Source organism: Motacilla alba, chromosome 19 (genome assembly GCF_015832195.1).
Source record: "Motacilla alba alba isolate MOTALB_02 chromosome 19, Motacilla_alba_V1.0_pri, whole genome shotgun sequence".
NCBI classification, from domain to species: Eukaryota; Metazoa; Chordata; class Aves; order Passeriformes; family Motacillidae; genus Motacilla; species Motacilla alba.
The window spans coordinates 3,241,583-3,265,730 of record NC_052034.1 but is presented as its reverse complement, the minus strand read 5'-3'; the positions used below and the strand labels follow the sequence as shown (position 1 = coordinate 3,265,730).

Below are 24,148 nucleotides of genomic sequence, written 5' to 3'. Positions count from 1 at the left end.
TTAAAAATAAAGGGGCTTTGATGTAAGAAAGGCTCATAAAAGCTGTGGTGTGGCCCAGCTGTGAGGAGATGTGATAATCACTGCAGCCCCAGCAGTGGTAGGAGCAGCACTTCATAAAATGCAGGTTGCATGGCTGCCTGATGCCCATCCATGGCTGATAACAGGACGTGCTGCTAATAGTCTGTTTGATTTTATTGATGTGCTCAAGATACACGGGGGCAGGAGGAGCAGTGAGGCAGAAATTATACAGCTGTGTTTGTTCCCCCCCAGCCCAGGGGACCGTCTGCCTTTATCCATCCCTCCTCCTCCTGGGCTTGCAAGGATGAGGAGCTTTCCTGTGTGACACAAGGGCAGTTGTCACCTCTCAGATCCACAGGCTGCTGACATAACGCACTGGGATTGCTGTCAAGATGTGTCCACCTGGGCCAAAGCAGCACTGGATTTACAGAAACATTTTTGCATTTCTGTGCTGCCACCTGAGCTGCAAAACAAGCCCTCTGCTGCTCGACATCCCCCACATCTCCAGTCATTGCTGCAAACCATCTTGTCCCAGCCCCCAGCCTCTCCTTTCCCGGGGAATACCCCAGGATGGGGACCCAAGGCAAGCAGGAAGGCAGGAGCAGCAGGTTGGAGCTCAGCTCCATCCCCTCTGTGCCATAACTCAGGCTGTTAAATGCCTGGCCAGAGCTTGCCATCTGCTTCCAGTCTTCTAGGAATAACCACTGAGTAATTCAATCAAAAAGGAGAAGATCCTTGTTTCACTGAATCGTAAGTCACTCCTCAGGTAATTATAATTTTATACCCCTATCAGGAGCAACAGGGGCTGTTCATTTTATGGGCTTTAGCAGCCAGAGCTGTGCTTCTGCCAAGGTTATGGCTGGGAGGAGAACCCAATTTCACATTTTCTCAGCCATCCAAGGCTTATCCATGTTTTTAGCTTTTTGGTTAGGCAAGTGAATAAAGCCCTGCAGGACCAAGGCCTTTGTTCAGGAGTGCTGTTACTGTAGAACATAGAAAATGTACTGGTTTGGAGCAGCAGAGCTGACCAAACCATCATGAAGCTGATTCCCACTGGTGTGAACATGCTCTGTCCTCCCAGGGTTCCTGCAGCACAGCAATAGCTGCCTAACCAGGAAGGAAAATCCTGCTTATCCCTCCCAGCAGCTGGAGGACACTGGGGCTGCATCCCTCCCATGCTGCCCTAGAGAAGGCAGATGAGGTTTGTCCAGGGGAAAAGCCTACCTGCTTGCTCCATCCCTGTGGGATGCAACTCACAGGGCTCAAAAACCTCTGGAGTCTTAAAAAAGATCCATAAAGGAGTCTCTTCTCCTTCCTGTTATGCTCTTTGGGGTAATTTCTCCACTTAATTGTGCAGTTAGTGCCCTCTGCCTTAGTCCCTCTGTCCTTTCTGGGGTTCTTGCTCCACCTGCTCTTTCACTGCCCCAGGTGTTCAGCCTTTTAAACAGATTTATTCCCTTGACTTTGGAAAGGGCTCCACCACGTTTCCATCTGTGTTTACACTCGGTGCAGGGTAAATTTCTCCTCTGACCAGATCTGTTCCTTACCAGCACAGGAATCCAGCTCAGCACAGGCTCAGACAGGAAGGCAGAGCAAAACATTTCCGAAGCAGAGCTCGCCTGGGAGCTGTGCTACGTGCCCACAGGAGGACAGAGACCTCTGCCAGACTCCCTGCATTGTCAGGCTGTGCAAAAAGGAAGTGGATCTGGCCCAGAGCCACTGCTCCTGTGGCTGTTCCCAGGGCTGGCTCCCCAGCTCAGCCTGCAGCAGTTATCCAGGACACTGAAGCCAAATCAGAGCAAGCAAAGTGGGACTGAAAGTGCCACCAAAGGGTCTGTCCCACAGTCAGCAGGACTGTAGGAGGTGGAAAGATCCATTTGCCAGATCTTCATTGCTCCTTTCTCAGGGAAATCCTCTCTCTTTGCACCCCTGCTCCTAAAGCCAGACTGTGGTGCACAGATGCAGAGTTTTTAACTGCCTGGGCAATCTGTGACACAGAAGACAGCCAGCAGCTGCCACCCAGATTTATCACTGTGTTCACCAAGGCTGGGCCAGCCAGGGCCTGCAATGACTTCCAAGGTGGAGCTACAAATAGCATGAGCTTCATCTAATCCCAGCAAAACAGGTTTTTGAGGCATTGAGGGGCTCGCTGCTTCACCCTAAATTTGATGTCAGCATGTTGGTGTTGGCAGACAGGTGATGGCTTTTCTGTACACTGCCCTGCTCTGTGTCCTGACAGGTCCTTGTCCCCGCTTTCAGATGCCTTTTAAATTACAGCCAGCATCCAACCAGCCCATCAAACACTTACATCTCCCCCATCAAACACTTACATCTCCCCCAAGGCCAGAAACTGTCTCCATGCTGCTAATACTGCTTTTAGCAACAGGCCATAAACTTCAGCATTGCCCGAGCCAGGGCTGGGCACCGGGGCTGACCAAAACTTCCTGAAATGCACCCCTGAGCTGCAAACTGCTCCTGACAGTCCTGAGCTCCCTGCCAGCATCAGAGGGGACAGGGAGGGGTTTTTCTCAGCATTACACCCTGCACTCAGTGCAGATGGATGAGCCAATAAAGATGATGTGGTGTCTACACAATTGCTTCAGGATGCATGAAATTCAGCTATGAGCTCCCTCCCCACAGCAAGGCAGGACACTCAGGTGGCCCTGGAGAGGGTTGCAGGGTTGTCTCCAGCAAACATGAGCTAAGCAAGGAGGGGGAATGGGAGAAATCAAATTGTTTGTGAAAAGAAACCTCAGCTGAACACAGAATTACAGCAAGGAGACAAGAGGACGTGATCCTGCTCAGCACTGTGGGCATGCAACAAGCAGGCTGGGCAGCCACTGATGACAGCTGGTAAATGATAAATGCTCTCAAGCTTTGCAGGATCTGGTTTATTACACAACCTGAACTTGCATGGGAAGGGAGACCCTCTCCTGCTGTTGTTCTCTGCTGCACAACCAACAAGATCAATTAAACTTCATGAAAAACGAGCCATTATCAAAGCCATCCCTCACCAAAAATTCAAGAAGGAGCCTGCTTGGAAAGATGAGGCTTGAGGAGCCTTCTGCTAACACCCATGAGTCACACCCTGGTGCCTTGGAAATGTTAGAATCCAGGTAAATGTCCTGCCTTGTGGAAGGAACAGCTGCCTGTGAACTGAAGGGAGAGTCACAGGCAGAGGGAATCAAATGAAATATGGATTTTCCCATCTGAAACACGTGACTCTGGCACAGTGCTGGGCTCCTTGGGGCCTGTATTTCCTCAGGGGCAGCAGTGTTGGAGTCCTAGTGGCACTTGTTATTTGTAGTTTCCATTTATTACAAAGCACTGTTATTATTTACAGAATATACTTTTTTATGGACTGTTACTGCATCCAAGTGCAATAACTGGTCTAAGCTCAAATCCCTGGGAGAACTGTTGAAAGAGAAGCAATTCAGACATATTAATATGACAAGGATTTCCCCAGGTTTAAGGAAATAAAAAATATGTTTGGTACAAGTGAAATAGTTCTTTCTTGCAGTATAAAGCTGCTCTTTTCTGATGATAGCAATGAAAGAATATTGCTTCTGTCACTGATGCCACTGGAAATGTATTGCCCCTCTCCAAGAAGCCAGTGAAAGGACATGGCTGGTTTATTCTCTAAATGAGACTGCTGAGAAATGCTCTGCTCCTAGCATTAGCCCAGGCACACTGCTGCTGCTGCTGGGACCTGGCCTGAAGGGAGGGCAAAGGCACCAAGTCAGCAGCTTTGTGCCAAACTGCACAACCCACCTGGAGAGAAGTGAGCAGAGGAAAGAAATCTGTCCAAATGTCAGATGGAAATGAATCTCTGTCATCTGTCACTGGGGTGGAGCAGGGCTCAGCTGCTCTGCAGCACAGCCAGGGTCTGGCCCCTTCTCCTTCAGCAGCTCTGCTCCTTGTGTGAGACAAGCTGGAGCCCTGGGGAGGCTGATCTGCACTTCACCTGTGGCAGGGAGCCTGGCTGTGAGCAGAGCTGCCAGCCCCTCTCCTGTCACTGCTGTGTTTAATGGCCTGGCTCTCCAATGAAGATTTTAGGTTTTGGAAGTAAAATCATGAAATCGTTCTCAAACCAAGATGATCTGTCACTCGAATGCATGCACTGGAGTGAGCACAGAGAAATTACTGTTTCAGCAGAAGTAAAAATTTCCTGAAAGGCTGAAGTTGATGTTTGTGGTTCCACTTTCATGCCTGTCAATCTGCAGATCTGACAAGTTCATTTTCTCCCTGCAACATCCTCCCAGACAGCACCTCCCAGCTGGGAGGGAAATGGAAAAAAAAAAAAGTCAGTTGTTGCTTCTAACACAGGAGTTCATCAAATTCTTAAGCACACAGAGACTGATGGAATAACAGCACTGGGCTTGGTGCTGGTGCCCAGCATCTCCACAGGGTTCAGGGCAGTCCTTGCTCCAGGACAAACCAGCCCAAGGCTCGGGATGGTTGTGGCTTTTACTGAGCTGAATTCTGGAGGAAATTAGTAAAGAATGTAACAAGAGGAGTTGCATCAGTGCAAGTGAACAAAATGAGAGCACAGGAAAGTCAGGCATGAACAACACTGGCTCTGAAGTGAGCAGTGGGGCTGGGCTGTGACCGAGCCCCTCTCCAGCTCCCTGGCAGTGAGCTCCTAGCTCAGATATTTATTGGTTGTGTCAGGAATTAGTGAGAGTTCACTGACTGAATAATAACATGCCAAAGGCAGTTTTTGACTTTGCTAATGTAATTAAAGAAAGCAGGGGGGAAAAAGCCTTGCACCAGGGGCAGAATCAGGGCTTCCAACAGTGTGAGTGCTGTCTCTGTGGCAAGGACGGGATGTGAAATGTGGAGGGGAGAGGGTGAGGATGGCAGTGAGGACCTGAGCACTGAGGAGCATCTTGCTGCTGCTCCCAGCTTTGCTCTTTCCAGGGAAAGACAAACAAGCTGCCCTTGCGATTGAGGAGCTGGACACATCTCCAGGCTCAGGTTTTATGCTGCTGTGTTTTGCTTTCGTGCCCAAGCACCTTGCAGGAACACTGGACTTTGCTTATTTTGGGAGCTTCTCTTGCAGTTCTGAGGAACTTTTCCTAAGTGGGGAAACGGCTTTATGGCAACATTTCCTTAATGCTGCTCTGATAATTGAGCACATCCAGCAATGTCAGTGCACCACGACTGAGCGTGTTTTTTCTGCCACAAGAAAAGGGACGGCGTGGGCTCTGTGATAAAAGCCAAGCTGCTATTTTTAAACAGGGATAGGGGAAGCTTTGGGTGATTTTAAATCAAATCAATGCCTGGACAACAGGGCGCTGCTTCCCCGCTGCCTCCACTGCCAAGTTCCTCTTCCGAATCCCAAGGATGTTTCTGACAAACAACCCTCGGCGTCAACAGGATGGGGCTGCGGGGCTGCCGCAGCCACGGCGCCCGCAGGATCGCGGCTGGCTCTGCCCCCGGCTGGGCGGGCTGGGAGCGCTCCCAGCCTCCTCTCCTTGGCCCTTCCTGAGCGTTTTTAGTGTCGGCTCCCAACCCCAAATTCCCCCTGCCTTGGGAAGGTGCCTGCTCCAGTTCTGTCCCCTCAGGGCGGTGCTGGGACACTGAGCCCAGGAGCAGAGTGTGTCCCCACTGCGCCATCCTTGGATGCTGCTCTCCAGCATCCCCACAAGTGCCTTGGGAAGGGATGCTTGGCAGAGTGACTTCCTCATTCCATAATTCCAATTGGGATTTCTGGGAGAGGGGCAGGATGGGAGGGACCCAAAACCTCAGGCAAGGGAAGAGTTTCAGTGACTCAGTGGCAGGTCAGCAATGACCCCTCTGATTGCTGCTGCACGGACACACTGGCCTGGCAGCTCCCTCCTGGTGCTGTTTTTATCCAAGTTACTAATTACACATTACCTGTATGTCACCAGGCTGATCGATGGGAGCCTGAGGGATCAATAGTGATGCAGATGATGGTGCTGTTTGCCATGCAGAGCCTGCACAGGCTGGGACAAACAGGGCACCATCGATCCCAGAGGTGGGCTGGGATGCAGATGCAGGGAGGGATGAGAGGTTCAATGAGGGGGAAGGATCATGTGCTGCCTTCCTAAATAACATTTGTGACACTGGGACAGCATCCTGGCCAAGCACTGATGTGGCCCTGCTGCCCCCAGGCTGCCCCAAACCTTCCACCCATCCTGCTGCTCTCCCTTGGGAATGGCACAAGACATTTTAAATCTAGGTTGGTTTTCAGTCCTTGGGAATTGATACATTTAGAAGGTTCACACTGGTGTGAAAGTGAACAATTCTCCCTCTTTCTGTGTTCTTTCTGGATGATCAGTGTCTAAAGAACAGACAAAAATCACAAGGTCTGCTGTATTTTGCTTAACTGACCAAAAGCTGAGGCCATCTCTGTAATGCCACCATGCTGCTGCCAGTAAGAGGGATCTTGGCTGCAAAATGCAATCAAATTTTCCAGGAAGAATCTCTTGGGACTACCATGAAACCTGGGATTACACTGTGGCTAAACTGCATAACTGGGAGTTTCCGCCTGTCTTGCTGGAGCCTTGGGACTGTTCTGATTCTGTCATGGCGATGTTGAGAAATTGCTCTTTAAAAGCAGAAGAACCTTAGAAAGGCACGGGCAGGTCAGGATCGTTTCCCTCAGCACTGGGTTTGTCTTGAGCAGTGACTTGATGGTGGTAGGATTGGACAGAGAGCAGTGTGGGCTGAAAGCAAAGCTCTTCCTGAAGGCTTCTTGTGCTCTGTGCCCTCAGTGAGGTCCCAAGCCCTGCAGCCTCCTCCTGGCAGGCCCCAGAGACCAGGGGAAGGAGCAGCAGCCGTGGGACCACTGGCAGGTTGGATCAGCCACCCTTGTCAGCAAAGCAGAAGCCCTTTGCCTGAACAGCACACGGGAAAAGCTTCCCAAAATCAACACAATCCTGGCTTTATTGAGGCTTTTAGGGATGAGGGAGGCTGCTCATCCTGCCTGTGAGGACTCATTCCTGAGCAGCAGATGGAACCAGCTCCAGTGCTGGAGCGTGGTCACCCATAGTCCTTCCCTTAGTACCACGAGCCCCCAAAGCAGAAATCTGCCCAGATTTTCTGTTTGATGGGGTTTACTGAGTGGCAATCTCATTTTCGTCAGCCTCACTGCCCTGGGAAGGCCATTCCCATGGGGGTAGGGATGCTCTGAGTGTGGAGCACAGTCCCTGCTGGAAACCTGTCAGAGGCTGCTCTGGCTCTGAGTCCCCCAGGCTCAGGACTCTGCTGTAAGGCAGTGCCACTGCTGGGGGCTGTGTGGGCTGTGACAGCTCAGAGCAGAGCCTTGGGGCTCCCCAGGGCACCACCCACAGATCCCATGGGTGAAGGCACTGCCTGACACACTGTGATGGCCCCGTGCTCCTCCAGCAGCTTCCCCACTGCCAGTCACTGAAAAACTGGTCTGAGAGCCTTGCAGGGATGAACTGCAGTGAGCCAGGGCCCCTGGGCAGCACCTGGCAGCCCCAGAGAGGTTGTACAGGCACAATCAGCCTCGGAGAGCATTCCCTGTGCTTCCCTTTCAGCCCCATGCAGCAGGAGACATTTCTTCCTGGAATTAACTCCTGGTTTTAAAACCCCAGCAAAGAGGCTTTTGCTGAAGGACAACTGGCAGGGTTTCAGCTGTGCCCCCATTTGCCCTCCCTGTCCCTGGGCTCAGCCCCAGGACTCCTCCCCAGCAACAGCAATGGGTTGCAGCTGAGGATTGGGGTACCCCATAAAAAACCCCCAGCTTGGCTCCCTTAGCCTCTTTGGAGGGTTTGATTGCCTGCCATGCAGGTTTGGGAGGAAGGATCCCCCAGAAATTTCATTTTAGTGAGCTGACACCATGAACAGGGAGTGAGCCTCATCTCTAACCTCTCAGAGGCAGCTTTGTCTTTGTAGGGTGTGAGAGCTGAGCAAATGTTCCTTTATCCTTCCTCCTCTCCCTGTTGCTCATTAACTCTTTCATTAGGGATCATCCTCTGGTCTTTTGTGTGGATATGTTGGGTTTTTTCCTGAGTGGATGCCAGGCATCAGGACTGCTGTTTTCAAAGGATGGTGGCAATTAGCCCAGCTCTGAACCCTGGTGGCCTGTCTGCATCTGCAATTAGAGCTCTGCTCTGTCTGCCTGAGGTTTTTATCTTCCTCCCTTCTGGGCCTGCTAAAGGCACAACTGGCTCTCCAAATGTACAGCAGGAAAGTGTTAAAGCTGTAGCTTGAGCCTGGCTGCCCTTGCTGTGGGGCTGCTCTCAGGATTGGTTCCTGTTTGGTTCAGGGATCAATCCTTGGCCTCTGCACCTGGATTTATGTGAGTGCAGCTCAGGGCATCCTTCTGAGACAGTGCAGACCCTGTGGGGGCTGATTCTGGCTCTGCTGGAACCTCTGCTCCTGCATTTCTGGCATGTTCCATGCTCCTGGCTCTTTATCAGGACATTGGATTCCTGATTCAGTGATTTATAGAATTCAGCTGATTTACTCATACCTTTGGTGCTCTAAAAGAATTCCTCAAGTTGGCTTTGTGAAATGGGAAAAGGAGAGCAAAATTTGGATTTCAGTGGGAAAATGTCTGGTCAGGCAGAGGAAAGGTGACTTTGGGACCTGGAAACCTGGGATTTGGGAGAAACAAACCCCCACTGCTCTGCCAGCATCTCAAGGTGTCCCCCTGGCAGAGCTGCCCCCACCCCCCATCAGAAAGCTTCTCTACCAAACCTCCAGGCTCGCTCTGCTTTCCTTCCCTCCCCTATAATTTCATCTATCCTAAAATCCCTGTTTTTCTCCGAGATAATGTGATTTTTGGGGAGGAGTTTTTCTCCCTGTCACCTCGCTGCAGCTGATTTATTGAAAAGCTTCCTCCTAGGGAGGGAGGGGGGAACAAGGAGAGAAATTATGGAGGGGCAGCATTTCTGAATCCAAATACATTAAACCATTTAATTCTGTTGACTCAGGGCTGCCTGGCTCTGAATGGGAATTAATCCACAGTGCACAAAATTAAAAAGCACAAGACAAAATGCTTAGCAGGCAATGCCAGGGTTTAAAGCAACCCATTAGCTTGCTCAAACGTCCCCAGTAAATTTTCATTTGTCAATAACGCTTAGAGCCTACAGTTTATTTACAGCCTGTTCAATATTACCAGAACCCCTGGCAGCTCCTCATTTGTATTTATCTGCCACAGTCAGTTTCCTTTCCAGGGAGACTCCTAATCCTTTGCTTTGTATCTGCTCCAGACGCAGCAGGGATGTGCCACCCCCCAGGCAAAGGTAATGTGGGGTTACCCTTTTCCACCCCAATTATCCCCTGCGGGGGAGACCACCTGCAAGGGACCCATCCCTGGAGCTGAGATCTGCCATGGGGCTCCTCCAGCCCCTGTCCCACACCCAGGGGACCCGCTGGCCACAGCCAGCAGAGATGGGAATCTCCAGACTGGGAGAAGGGGACAGCACAAGCAGCTGTGTGTCGCCCCACAGCCCGGCTGAGCTGGAGCAGCCGTGGCTGAAATCTGTCCTGCTCCATCTGTCCCAAATCAGATCCCACGGGATGAGCCCTGCCGAGGAGAGCTGTAACAGGATTTCCCCCCCAGAGCTGCTTGAATGCTTCCAGGCAGAGAACAAAGCCTGGCTGGCCCTGAGAACTTCTCCAAGCAAAGGAGTTTATTCTCGGGCACAGACACGAAGGGGCATTAATCTCCTGCCGTGGCTCACGGCCAGCTGGGAGGTTTGGTCCAACACTCAGGGACGTGGCTCCCTGCAGGGGTGACAAGTCTCCAGTGGGGTTTGTCCCTCCCCAGCTTCCTCCCCTCTCCCTCTGCACTCCCTCGAGGCAGAAGCACAGGCAATTGCAAAGGAATTTTAAGTGGATGCAGCATCACCAGAGGGGGAAATACAGGACAGGCTGGGCAACCCCTGTGTGAGGTGTAAAGCTCAGAGAGGGAAATCCCTCCAGATTAACCTCAAAGATGGAACTGGACACTTCACAGGGAGCATCTGCTGGACCCCAGGAGATGCAGCAGCACCCTGCCAGCAGAAAGCCTGATCTCCACCACTCACCACAACCCCCTGTCCTACACAACATCCTGAGCTGGGGGCAGCGAGTGGGGCCTGCGGCCCAGGCTCTGCCACAGAGCCTGTGTGGTTGGAGGTGATGTTCAATATCTCTTGTGCTGAATGCAGGAGGCAATCACTGAACTGAAGGGCCGCTTGCTTTTCTCCCACCCTTGGTTAGGGTTGGCAAGCTCCTCATGCTGCTGAGCTCCAAGATGCCACGACAAGGACCCCCCCACCCTTCCACCCCAAAGAGCAAAGCCCCAGCACTTGCCTGCTGCTGTCTGCATGTAGCCAGCCAGGGTGCAGACTCGGCGCTCGCAGGCTCCGCCGGGCAGCACCACAGCGACGATGGCCAGCAGGGAGCTGAGGGCCAGCAGGGCACAGCCGCCCGCACACAGCACAGCGCTCGTCTGGAAGAACACAGGGGGCTGTCAGAGAGGTCACCCCACTGCCACACCCCCCAGAAATCCCCCTCTGGATGTGGGCAGTGGAGCTCTGTCATGGGCGGTTCTCCCACCTTTTCCCTTCCACCTTTTGTCGCTTCAATTCTCTGCTCAGGGTGAGCCCGAGGTTCAGCCGTGCCCTGCTCCCAGGGCTGCAGTGACAACTGCAAGGGCATGACTGCATGAGGGGCCATGCCCTAAGAGCAGGGCCATTAGATGTGTGTGCTGTGTCAGTGCCTCTGCTGAGCTCTGGAATGGATCCCATGGCAGCCCTGCCCCTGGAATGAGCATGGATCCCATGGCAGCCCTGCCCCTGGAATGAGCATGGATCCCATGGCAGCCCTGCCCCTGGAATGAGCATGGATCCCATGGCAGCCCTGCCCCTGGAATGAGCATGGATCCCATGGCAGCCCTGCCCCTGGAATGAGCATGGATCCCATGGCAGCCCTGCCCCTGGAATGAGCAGGCATTTTGGGCATCCCGCTGCTGCTCCCACCGCAGCTCTGCTGACACGGCAGGCTGCTCCCACCCCCAGCAGCCTAAAACCAGGGAAGGGCATTAATTCATGGCAAAGCAGCTCGCCCTTGGGTACAGGTGTTCAGTCCCTGCACTGCTGCTCTTTCTGTCCCCATTGCAGGTGACAGCAGATGGCACTGGCAGCAAGGTGGCCTGTTCCAGCAGGGACACGTGCCAGCCCAGCCATGGGCATGGCCAGGGGCAGAGAGGGGACCTTCCTCCTGCAGCACCCAGCTGGTGACAGCGCTCAAACAGCGTGAGGACACCTCAGGCCCAGCACTGCAGCAGCCAGGTCAGCTCCTGTCCCTTCCCAGCACATTCCAGGAATGCTGCAGCTCCTGTCCCTTCCCAGCACATTCCAGGAATGCTGCAGCTCCTGTCCCTTCCCAGCACATTCCAGGAATGCTGCAGCTCCTGTCCCTTCCCAGCACATTCCAGGAATGCTGCTGGCTCTGGTGAGTCACCCTGCAGTGACACCTTCCTCAGCTCCTGGAGCAGCACAGCTCCAAGGCAGGTCTCACTGCCACCTCCCTGAAAAGCCTGGCTTTTATAACCTGTGTGGAGCTCTCTGAGGAGGTCAGGTCCCACTCCCACCCTTGTCCAGCTCCCTTGTCCTGGTGAGACATTCTGGTTAGCAATCACCTTTTTTGTGTTGCCTTTTTGATCTTCTCCCCTCTACCTGAGCTTTTGGGCAGCCGTGGTTGTTACAGAAACAACCCCAATACAGCTTTCATTTACCTCCCCTCAGCAGAGGTCACAAACTGTCTGCTACTGTTTGTAATAATAAAATTATTATAATAATAATGTAAATTATTCTGCAGGAACCACAGGCATGCTGAGCAGGGGAAGAGGAATTGGATTTACCCTGGGATGCCCACGGGGGGTCCCAACAGCTCAAAACCCCCTCCCATGAGTGCTGCTGTCCCACAGGTCTGGCACTGCCCCACATCTACCCCTGTTGCTGACTGCTGAGCTGGACTGGCTGGGTGACACAGCCACTGCCAGCTGTGTCCCAGCAGCTGCCACTGCTCCAAGGAGGGACACACTGGTGCTGGAGAGGGACAGGCCAGGCACCCCCTGACACCCTGGTGTGAGTGCTTCTCCTGGGGCTGTGCAGGGATTAGAAATCAGCCTCTTATTTATAGCCTGTTTATGCACTGAGCAATGCAAATGCTGTCCCAGCAATAAATGAATTCCTGACATGCAGTGCAAAGGGAACAGCAGTGCAAGAGCTGCCCAGGGAAATGAGAGGCTGCTCCAGCAGGAAATCTGCTCCTCTCCAGAGCCTTCCAAGGCACTGAGACCTGGACAGACAGAGCTGCTTCAGGGCTGAAAATACAAGGTTGGGACACCCCCAGCAGGGCCCCCTGTCCTGTCCCTACACCAGGAGGGACCCATGGGAGATGGGATGGGATGGGATGGGATGGGATGGGATGGGATGGGATGGGATGGGATGGGATGGGATGGGATGGGATGGGATGGGGTGGATATCCCCACTGCACAGACACTCTCCCAACCTGGGGCCCCGTGGGGAAAGCAGCCATAGCCCTGCTCCCCCACTGCTCCCAGGGCAGCAGCATGGCCAGGAAATCTGGATTCATAACAACAAAAAAAAAAGGATTACTCTGCCTGGCGTCTGCATTTCACCTTCCACCCAGCAAAACCATCCTCCTTTGCAAGGACCATTAATTATTTAGAGCAATGAATTTTTCAGCAGAAAGGGGTCTTGTGAAACAGGCTGGTTCCTCTCTTGTGTGAAGCATATTATTTTTAATGATCTAGGTTCTCCTTAATTGTGGTGGCTCAAATCCCCTAAAAACTCACAGTTCCTGCTGGAAACAACTGATGAGCTGCTCCGACTGTTAATCCCTGTGGAGAAGTGGGAAGGTCTTTTTCAGGACAAAGTGACAGGAAAAAGGCACAAACAGGCTGGTGCAGGTGAGTCAAACTGGCAGAAGAGCTGGTCTGGTTTGGGAGCTGCCATCAGGGTTTGGCAACAAGACGGAGGGGTCTCAGGGCTGGCAGCATCCTGATGTGCACAGGGGTGGCCAAAACCCCACGGAATCCAGCCAGGCCCTGGCAAAGGGAACCGAGGTCTCGTGAATAAATGGGAGAAGATTCATGTGGGCAATAGGTGAAGGTAAATGGTGAGGCTTGGGTTCTGCCATGTGGGCCAGGAATGCTGAGCCACTCCACAGCTGCCAGGCAGCTCCTGGGGACAGAAGGGGTGGCAGGGGCACAGCTGCCCCAAAAAACAGTGACAGTAGAAAATGGCACGCCACTGCTCTTTGCCTGGCTTCCACGTTCTGCTGGCTGTGTGCTGACATTACCTGCCAAAACACTGCACATGCTCTTGGAAACAGAAATTTTGCTTTTGTCATAACCTTTCCGTGGCCTCAGCTGGGAATTTCCTAAGTGCTCCTGCCCTGTACTGGAGTTGCTCCTGCAAAGATCAAAAAGCTGCTTTCGAAGAGAAATAAAAAGGTTGAAGTTTGAAGAAGTCCATGGAGCAAAGGTACCAAAGAATAGCAGCTGCAGTTCTCTCCTTCCCACTGTGCAGCACCTCCCTCCCCTCCCTGTTTGTGCCTGTTGCATCTTGAGCAGAAAGGAGAGGATGCAGGAAACAGATGCAAGGGCTGAAACCCAAAAATAGACAGGGTGGGGAGGAACAGCAGGGATGCAGGAGGCTGCCTGTGAGAGCCCAGCTCAGACAGGGCAGGAAAAAAACATTTACCCCAGTAAAGAGCACAGCTCCCAGTGCAAACCCTGCCAGGGAGGCCAGGGCTGCCCAGCCCTGACCCCTGGCAGTGCCAGGAGATGCCCCCAGGGAGGCTGTGAGCAATCCTGCCTCTGCCACGCTGGGAGAAGACATTAAACCATGTCAGATTTTCTGCTCCCACTCCCAGGGAGATTAATTGTTTATCCCCAAACAAATTAATCGTCCCCTGGTGGGACTGTAAATATGCCTTTATGTAGTGTAATAAATTCTGATTAACAACAATCCCCTGCCTGATTTTTAGTGTTTTACAGGTCTGACACATGCCATGGCTGGGCCATTCACTTAGCAATAAATCTGCTGAAGATGTTGTTTCATTCACCAGAAAAATCAAAATTAAAATGTCACATAATGGCCATCCTGGAAGAATTCCTTAATTTCCCTAATGAAAACTTTTTAAAAGTTAACTCATCTCTGAAAGCCAGCATTAAAGCAGGAAGGGAGAAGGGAAAATAAACTCTCCAGTCCAGTTTTTAGTGCTCAGAACCTGATGTTTGGTTCAGCAGAGATAAACCAACCTGGCAAAGCTCCTGCCATCACTATGAACTGGGCCATGATGCACATTAGTTTATTAATGCAATTTATTGGTTTACAGGTTTCAGACTGTGGGGTGTTCCAGCCCTGCTCAGATGCTTCAGCACCTTTGGAAGTGGGGGCAGAAGATAAATGCCCTAAATAACTGGGAAACAAAGCCACAGGCTCAGTGAGAAAGAGAAAGTGAAGGTCGCAGTGTGTCTGGCTTTCGGGGGTATCTGTTGAGAGAAAATATCTAAGAAACCCCAAATGAGCAGGAAAAAAACTGTAAACAGAGAAGAGGTGGCAAAGTTATTCTAACCACTTTCATTTTTAAATGCAACCCTTTCTTATCAGAGCTCTGTGTGATCAAATATTCCTTACAGGAATCTTTTGGGGTTAAACTGAGCAGTGCTGCACCTGCAGAGGTAAAAACCAAATGGACACCGAGATTTTAACCCTGTTAAAAAACCAGATCAGGGTGGAGGTGGATGGAGGTGCTGAGTGGGAGCTGAGCTTTGGGATTTGGGGATGCCGGCAGCAGCCGGAGGGATGCAGGAGCGGGCAGGTGCCTCCTGTGCCTTCTCCCCGGGCAGGGGCTCCGGCAGCTCGGCAGGAGCAGAATCCCCGGCCCGGGGGGGATGCGGCCGGGGTGGGCGGGTGGAGCCTCGCAGCTCGCTGCTGTTTCCCCCACACGAGGCGCAGAAACAAACATTCGCCATCTGGGCGGCATCGAAGCGACGGCCAGGAACAGGATCCCACACATCCTGGGCTTCTCCTCCCCGGCAATTCCCTTCCTTTGGGCGCCATCTGAGCGCTTTCTCCTGCCGCTTTGATCTTCCCTCTCCGTGCTGCTCGCAGAAAATGCCAGCCGTGCCCAGGGAATGCCACCCGACCCCAGCGCGGGCGGGAGCGCAGGGCCCCAGCTGTGATGCCACCAGGGACGTGGCTGATGTCCCCACCCCCGAGCCTGGGCTGAGCCACAGGGGTGCAGAGGAGGCTCCAGCCCTCATTTCTTCCCCTTCAGCTGCAGGGTTTGGTGGATTTTGGTGCCCAGATTGAGGTACAGGTGATTAATTCAGGTGCAGATTTAGATGCACAGGAAGCTCCAGCCCTCATTTCTTCCCCTTCAGCTGCAGGGTTTGGTGGGTTTGGTGGATTTTGGTGCCCAGATTGAGGTGCAGATGATTTATTCAGGTGCAGATTTGGATGCACAGGAGGTTCCAGCCCTCATTTTTTCCCTTCAGCTGCAGGGTTTGGTGGATTTTGGTGCCCACAGCACCACATGCACGGGGGTGTCTCTCCCCAGCCCAGATTTAGCTGCTTTTGCACTAAATTCTGCACCACCTCCACTAAAACAAAGCTCAGCCAGGCCTGGCCTTCCAGGCAACTCTTCCAGTTCCCAGCTCACCAGCATGTTCAACAGAACACCAGAGGGGTTAATGCCCGAACTGATCCGAGTGGGGGGAGAGAGGCATTTTTTTAATTAGAGGGAAAATAAGGGACAGATAATCTGTCTGATGAATTATGGCCGTCTCTCTTTCGCTGCCCTCGCATCTGGGGGTGCTGGAAAGCAGTTCCTAATGGCACTGCTTTATCTAAGAGGATGATGGATAGTAGTGAAAGACAGAAAAAAAAGAGAAAAAGTAAGACATTAGCACATCAATGGTGTGCCTGTGACCTCCATCAAGGGATTCGAACCAACTTAATGAAATTTTAATTAGGCAGCAAGCAGTGCACTGTGCTGGGTACCCGATCAGCCTTCTTCCCCTGCTCTGTCATTATCCTGCCCTGGGATAAGCCCTTTCCTGGCGCTGCCAGCCATCGCCGCCGTGGCCAGCGGATGCCCCGCGGGTCACCCCGCTCGCCCATCCGGCTGCTGCTCACGAAGCCGCAGGAGGAGCCCGAGCAGAGCGGGATCTGCAGCTCAGGAGGATGCAGGGAATGTCCCACTGTCAGAATGTCCCTGCCAGCCTGAGCCAGACTCTGCTCTGGGCCCTGCAAAGGGGAAATGCAGCATCAGAATGGCTCTGCCGTGCCCTTCCCGAGGTGCAGGGTTCAGGATTTGCCTTTCAGGAGGGGCTGTGGGGGCAGGTGACCCGTGTGACCTGACCATCCCTGGCAGGAGTGGCCGCAGCTCAGCTGAGCCCGCTGGCCCTGCAGCTCCGGGCTGACACCAGCTCTTTGTCCAAGCAAAGCAGCTTCCCTCTCCCTCTGAGGGCAGGGACAGACTAATCCTGAGAGCAGCCTGGCTGCATTTTCCATCAACCTGAGCTCCCAGGGCCCCCCTTAAGCTGGTCCTGCCTCAGCTCCCCTTTCAGCCCAGCTTAGCTGAGAGCAGGCCGGTGAGTCCCAGCGGTGCTTTGTGACTTGGGCACTGAAATGTGGGGCCACAGCCCAGGAATTGCAGGTTTCCCCAACACCAGTCCTGTTAATGTAGGTCAGAAAAGTCTGGGTGGCTGATGAGAGCAGATAAATCTGCTCTGGGGTAATGTGCATGGAGGTGGTGATGTCAAGAATTCCTTACACTCGGCGCTCACAACCCTCGCCAAGGTTGTGTAAGTGCAATTAAAAATCAAATGGACTGGCAGACAGAGTCTGGTCTCCTGGGAAGTTCTTAGGATGAGGAGCTAAAAGTTGATTTCCTGATAATCCCAAGTTAATGTGCTGGCCTGATCAGACTCTGCCTGAGAGGCAGCACACACCCGAGTCCCTGCTGGGTCATACTGCTTCTCTCCCTAATTCCAGAGCCTGCGCTGGAAGAGGAGTGACAGATTTTCCACAGAGTGACAGATTTCTTCCCATCTCCATGAGCTTTTTCACTGGGATCAGGGCTGCTGACCTGCAAACCTGGCCCCAATGGGCAAACCCCAGATGACATCAGGAACCCAGGGCTGAACTGATGCAGTGAGAAACCAGCAGTGAAGATTTAATAAAAGGGTAAGCAGGTTTATTGTACATTTTCACTAATGAATCTTTTTTTTCAAAGGCTTTGCTCAATCTTTTCAAGTCCTGCTTTAAAGCCCAGGAAAGACCCACTCAAGGAACTGCTGGGGTTGGGCAAAGCCTCCCCCCTGTCCTGAGCAGGTTCTTTTGGGCTCTGCTCCAGCGTCACTGGCTCCGTAGGCAAATGGCCCATGTGGCTTTAACCTGAATATCATGGGCTGATCAGCTTCTTTGTTATTTTAGATTACATGCTTGGCAAAGCCTGAAAATAATTGGAGACTATCTGGAAAAATAAAAATAGAAATCTGAAATGTGGCAGCAGTAGCTTCCGAAGTGCAGCACTGAGACAGGAACCCATGAGCCAAATGCTCCCACTGAAAGAGAAAATAAATTAGCTGAGGATGAAGCACTATTTTGCACGTACACAGTGATCTGGCACCAGGAAAAAGAAAAGCCATGAGAGGCAATGAAACCACTCAGAGCTCAAAAGTTCACCTGTTTTTTTGATTTGGCCTGTCAAGACCAATCCCCTCTCCCCAGGGTACCTGCACACCTTGGGATGTCCCTCTGCAGCCCTCACGGCTCCAAGTCATCCCACAACAGATCCTAAGGGCCTCACTCACAAATTGGCTGGGCAATATCACCATCACCCCTTTCTCCTCTCTGGCTCCAACCAAATCCTCTCCAGTTTCTATCAGCTCCTGCAAGGTCTCAGCCTGTCCACAACATCTGCAGCCATCGGGGATATTTTATTATATTCCACCCCATCAAATAACCATCGTGATGCTGAGCTCAGTGCAAAGCCCCAGCAGCACTGACAGGGTTAAATTAAAGGTACCCATGATATTAGAGAGATGCAAAGTAATTATGAAAGGAAGCAGAAAAAAGCCAGCAACTCTAAGCAGACATGAAGGCCCTCTTAAGAGAAGAAAGGCATGTTAATTAACCTCCAGACATGATTCAAAGCATCATTTGTAGCACGATTAACATAATCCCCCAAGTGCACACAACTGGCATTAACGATCATTTGCAGGACTGAACGCTCCCCCACCCTTCAACAAATCGGCTCAACGGAGCAGGGGAACGCTGGAACGGCAGCGAGCCTGCCCCGCAGGAGACAAAAAAACCACGGTCCCCACGGATGGACACCCCGGCTGCGAGTGGGCATCCACCCGGGTGTGCTCAGCATCCTCCCAGCTGTGCTCAACACCCACCGGGTGTGCTCAGCACCCTCCCAGCTGTGCTCAGCATCCTCCCAGCTGTGCTCAGCACCCTCCCTGGTGTGCTCAGCACCCTCCCAGCTGTGCTCAACACCCACCGGGTGTGCTCAGCACCCTCCCAGCTGTGCTCAGCATCCACCCAGCTGTGCTCAGCATCCTCCCAGGTGTGCTCAACACCCACCCGGGTGTGTGCTCAGCATCCACCCAGGTGTGCTCAGCACCATCCCCTGGTGTGCTCTCAGCATTCCCAAATGTGCTCAGCACCCTCCCCAGGTGTACTCTCAGCACCCTCCCCAGATGTGCTCAGCATCCTCCCCAGGTGTGCTCTGCATCCTCCCCAGGTGTATTCTCAGCACCCTCCCCAGGTGTGCTCTCAGCATCCCCAGATGTGCCACCAGCTCCACCCTAGAGCTCCTGTGCCCCCCATCAGCCTCAGCCCCCTTTGCCCCCGGCAGCCCCAGCTCCCACCCTCCTGCAGCAAACTCCACTTGAGCCAGCGCTCGGGGCTCTTTTCGGGAGCTCTCAGATTCCTGTCCACGTTCGGCTTTCATTTAAAGAGAGAGCTGTCCGCCAGATCGCTGGAAAGATTGGAAATGAACGTCACGGCTCTGAAAGCAGAGAAAAAAGAGCCACGATTTCCCCATCTCTCCAAAACGGAGAGAAATCTCCTGCTTGAACTCGTGGACGGGGTTCTCAGCGCTCGGCTCCGCCGTGCTGAGCACCGAGGCGTGCGGGCTCGGAGGCTGCTCATGCAAGGAAGCCAAAGCTGTCGCCTGCCTCAGCAAAGCTGTCAGGACTATTTTATCCCATTCCAGCCCATCAAATAAGCATCACAACAGGTATTCGCCCCCTCCTCGCGGCAGAAAGCTGGTAAGGAAGCACTCTCCTCTGCAAGAGTCTGCACTGGTTGTTGTTCATTAATTATTTGGGTGGTATTAATAAAGGTGACACGGACATGTCACCAAAATGCCCTGCAAACTCCCCTCAGTGCTGTGATTTATTCATCTCTCCCTCAGCCCAAGCTCAGGAACTCAGAGACTTCGTGCTACAACATTCTCTGGATCTCAGTGTTTTCAGAGGCTGAAGCTTATTCAAATGAGTCACTGCTGAGCTTCCTTCTTATCTTTAAAGTTTGTTATTACTTGAAAGTGTTTATCTGCATCACATTTGCAAAAACATCTGAACAAAGGCCAGCCCATGGAAACAAGAGCATTTTTGCACCTTTTTATATAAATACTTAGGAGTTTATACAGCTGGTTCTTTTCTTTGCGATTCACAGTATTTGTCTCTAATGCCAATTTTAAGGATCGTGATGGGATTTAAGCAATCACACGCAGACCTGGTGTCCTGGCAGAGATAACAGCGCAGCTCCATGGCAGGCTGAGAAATCCAGCTGCTGACAGCCGCCCTTTGTGGCCGGCACAGCCCCGAGCGCCCGGGACGCAGCCCCGGCTTGGGGACCGCGCTACACCGTGACCTGGAGCGAGCCCGAGCTCGCGTGTTCCGAGCAGAGGCGGGGATTTCACACTCACAGCCTCGGGGGAAGGATGAAGGGAGAGGAGGGAGGAAGGACAGGGCCGAGTGGGCTTTGTGCGCTCCCCGCACACACCCAGCGTGACGGGCGGCTCTTTGTCACCCCGGGGCACCACAGCAGCCCCGGGCCCCAAGGGACGAGCGGGGGGGTCTGGGCCTCCTTCCTTCCCAAAACCTGGCACGGGCATCCCCCCGGGTGGCCGGGCAGAGTGACAGCCACGATCCCCCACATCCAGGCTCGATTTCTGCAGCCACGTGTCCCAGGAGCAGCAGTTTCAGCCACCTCCCTGCTCCCTCCTGCAAACTCAGCCGGGAGCGATGCTCGGCGCCGCGCTGGGAAGCGCAGGAACCTCTCCAGCTTCCCCGAGTCCCTCCCGCACACCCAGCAGGAGCCCGCCCGGGCAGGGCGCGGGGATCTGGGGCCCGGCAGGGCAGGGTGGCCGGCTCAGCCCCGCACGGCACCGCGGCCACACTGGGGCTGCACTGAGCACCACGCTGGCACGGGGGGTTCCACGCAGCACCCCGAGAACAGCCCAGCATCCCAAAGAGGGATGAGACCCCACCGGGATCACGGGACACCCAGGGGGTGCTGAGGAGATGCTCAGAGGCAGGACGGGTGGGATGCAGAGCATGGAAGGGATACTGGAGAGAGCACGAGGAGATGCAGAGGATGCTCGAGGGGGATGCAGGGGATGATCCGGGCAGGATAGGGATGCTGGAGCAGGTGTGGAAGACAGGACAAGGGAAGCTGGGGTGATGACAGGAGGACCTTAGGGACGTGAGGAGGACAGAGAGATACTGGAGAGCCTGGAGCAGGTCTGGGGAGAAGCCAGGGGGTGATGGGGTGACGCCGGGGAGCCCAAAGCAGGCAAAGGGGGGCATGCTGGGGAGGTGACGGGAGATGCCGGGGAGGTGATGCGGGATGCCGGAGAGCCAGAAGCAGACGCGGGTGATGTCGGGGAGGTGACGGGAGCTGCCGGGGAGTGCGGGGAAGGGCAGGCGGGATGTCGGGGAGCTGCCGGGGGATTCCCGGGAGCCAGGGAGAGGCGGTGGGGGGTGCCGCGGCGGGGAGGCGCTCACCTGCCAGGAACCGGAGGGGATGTCTCCGAAGCCGCCGGGGCCGGCGGAGCCGTGGCAGCCGCGGGGCGGCCCGGCGCAGCGCCAGAGCAAGCCGAAGCCGGCGGCGGCGCGGCCGGGCGGCAGCAGCCAGGCCGGCGAGAGGAAGGCGGCGGCGCAGGCGGCCAGGAGGCCGGCGGAGAGCAGCGCCCAGAAGCAGCCGACGCCGCTGCACATGGTGCGCCGGCGGGGCAGGGAGCCCGCGCCCCGCGCCGCCCCCGCGCCCGCCACCGGCACCGGCACCGACAGCATCGGCGGCGCGGGGCGGCCGGCGGGGCCGGGCGCGGGGCCGGCAGCGCTGCCCGCGCCCTGCGCGCTCCCTGCGCGCTCCCTGCGCGTTCCCTGCGCGCTGCCTGCGCCGCCCCCCCCGCGGGGCGCGGCTGAGGACGGGCGCGGTTGCGACACCCGCGGAGGGCGGGGGGATGCGGGGCGGGGGGAGCGGGGTCACCTGCGCGCACGCTTTCGGGGGGTGCACGCCGATTCCCCGCCCGCCGCAGGCTGCGCAGCGGCCCCGAAAGGGTCGGGGTGTTGCTGCGGTTAATTACCGGCGGTGTTTTTAACCCTCCCTCCGGGCCCGCAGATGCTGCGGCTCCGCTCTTGCAGCTCTCCCGGACGGGGACACGCGTGGGGAACGCGGATGCGGGAATTCCGCGGTGGCACCGCGCGGGGGATTTAAACCCTCCGTGGCAGGGAGGGCTCGGACTCGGGGTCTGCCGGCTCGGGCTGTGCTGTCCTCCGATCCCGCAGGTTTCTCCAAGGTGCTGGAGGCACAGCGGCTGCCCGGGAGCCTGCGCTTACTTGAGGTGTAAAAGCTGCGCCTCCCAGTGCAGATGGATTTTTATAACAGTCATTCCAAAAACTTCATGGATCAGGTTTTATTCCTGCTAAACCTCACGGTGCCTGTGCAGCACGGATTGATGTGTTATGTTTGTGCCTCGCAGATCTGACGGGTTTTCTCGGTCTCCAGGAGCTCAGCTGTTCCCCCGAGCGGTCCCACGTCCATCAGCCGCATAAAGAACCAGATTCTTTTTTAAATGTAGCAAAAAATGTCTTTATCCTGCGCTAATGTCCTCGGGCGGGTTTCGGGCACTTGCTGCCGATAGCGCTGAAACAGGTAAAGACATTTGGGCAGCTTTTGGTTAAAACCCGAGGTTTTCCTTTAGACCCGGGACGCGTTGGTTGATGTTTAGAGGGCAGCGCTTGGAGAGGGCTCCGAGTCCTGGGAAGCCCGTGCGGATCCCGGCAGCTCAAGCCGGGGGCTTGGCACCCTCTCCTGGTGCGCGCCCGGAGTGCTGCGGCAGCGATGGCAAAGCCGCTCCGGCAGCTGAAGGCACGGGCAAAGCCCCCGCTTGTGTCCGCATGCAGCCTTGGGGCTCCGTGGGGCTGGGGCTGTGTCCTGCTTTTAGAAATGCCGCCGACGCTGCTCCTCCTGCGACCTCGGCAAAGTTCTGAAGGGACAAAATCACACTCAGCCTTGATTTCCCCCCCAGTGAAATAAATCCCTGGCTGAAAGAAATACCTGACTGCTGTCCTGTGCTGTCTTGTACTCCCTGAGGCATCTAGAAAAACAAACGGTGGGGGGAAAAAGAACGGAGAAACAGAGGATGGTGTTAAAATAAATTCTTATTTTTCAAGTATTTACGATGCCACAGAATGGCCAAGAATGTGAGGAAGATACTGTGCATCAGAGAAAGGTCATCTGAGGCGAGTCCCACACGGCGCTGGCGATGCCATCTGGGCAGGGTGGAGGTGCCAGCGAGCCCGCTTGCCTTCCCTAGTTCAGAATAACCCGGAGTGGCTCCAGCCCTGCGGAAAAGGCTCCGTTCCTGCAGCAGCAGCCGCGGCAGGGCTGGGAAGAGCTCAGGACCTGGAGAGTTTCCGCTCTCTCCGTCCAGCACTCCTGCAGCAGCAGGTCACCAACCAGCTCTTCCTGCTGGGGGTGAACCTTTTTTTGTACCTTTTTACCCCATTTTACACTTCAAACCTCGAGTTTTAACTCACCCACTGGGAGTCAGGCAGAGACTGCTTGAACAAACCTCCCTCCCTGGGAATGTGCCCCGTGGAAGGAAACCAGGAGGAATTGCAGTGTTTTAATAAAAGCAGTAAATTTTCACCAGGCTGGGACGTGGGAGAATTGCCTTCTTTGAAATGCTCAGCACAGGTACCAACCCTCCCGTTCCCATGGGGCTCATGGGCTGAGGTCAGCCACAGCCAAACCTGCCAGGAGTGTTGTGTGTGCATGCAGACACTTGTTTCCCCATTAAAATAAAATTAAAAAAAAAAAAAAAAAGAAAAAGAAAAAAAGGAAGAAAGAAAGAAAGAAAATTAGGAGTAAAATGAAAGAAAATTAGGAGTAAAATACAAGTCTCTAATTGAAGGTGCTGTGAGTTTCTGTGCAAAGACATCTTTGACTCCTGATGTGTTTAGGACATTGTTATTTATTCCAGAGTAAGACCTCAGCTGTTAAAGTCCTTACTCATATAATTTTTGTTATTTGTGTTCCCAAAGTAGTGAGAATTCTATATATGAGAAAGTTTATTTCTGTTTCTAGCTGTGGAGAGGAAAAAATCAAGCAGTGAGACAGCTTTTTTTTTTTTTATTTGAATATTATCATTTAGGGAGGAGTCCCTCAGCTTCTGTGACGTTGGCCAACCCATGTCCTGAAGTCACATTTAACTGATTGCTCAGATAATTAAACTGTCATGTTCTGTTAAAGATTCCAGCACCTGCTGTCACTCACGCTTCCAGTTCAGATCCAGCTGCAAGGCCGAGTGAGCAGCTCTGGATTGGAGCTCCAGCCCTTCTGAATTGCCAAAAATGAGAGAAAATTTCAGTCCAGGGAAGGTAATTCATGTCAAACTCTTCTGTAAATCATTGCATCCTTCTTCAACCCCCATGGATACCCTGAAACCCAAGAGGACCGGGTGCAAAATTTTTGGCAGAATATGTTAATTTAGTGTTCCCTGAGTCATCCCATTCTTTCCAATTTGCTCATCTTCAGAATGTTTTAGTCTATTAGCAGTCTCTGAGGTTATGTGCCAA

General features: G+C 53.8%; 1 protein-coding gene across 1 annotated transcript in view; it reads right to left on the bottom strand.

Moving 5' to 3' along the window:
* Positions 1-22,540, bottom strand: part of TMEM211 (transmembrane protein 211) — a 60,052-nt gene extending 37,512 nt beyond the window's left edge. The window contains exons 1-2 of the mRNA XM_038158172.1: positions 21,071-22,540; positions 10,315-10,453 (exon numbers count right to left, since the gene is read on the bottom strand). Coding sequence (XP_038014100.1) covers positions 10,315-10,453; positions 21,071-21,358 — 427 coding nt within the window. The 5' untranslated portion in view covers positions 21,359-22,540. The remainder of the gene's footprint in view (positions 1-10,314; positions 10,454-21,070) is intronic.
* Between the last annotated feature and the right edge of the window lie 1,608 nt (positions 22,541-24,148).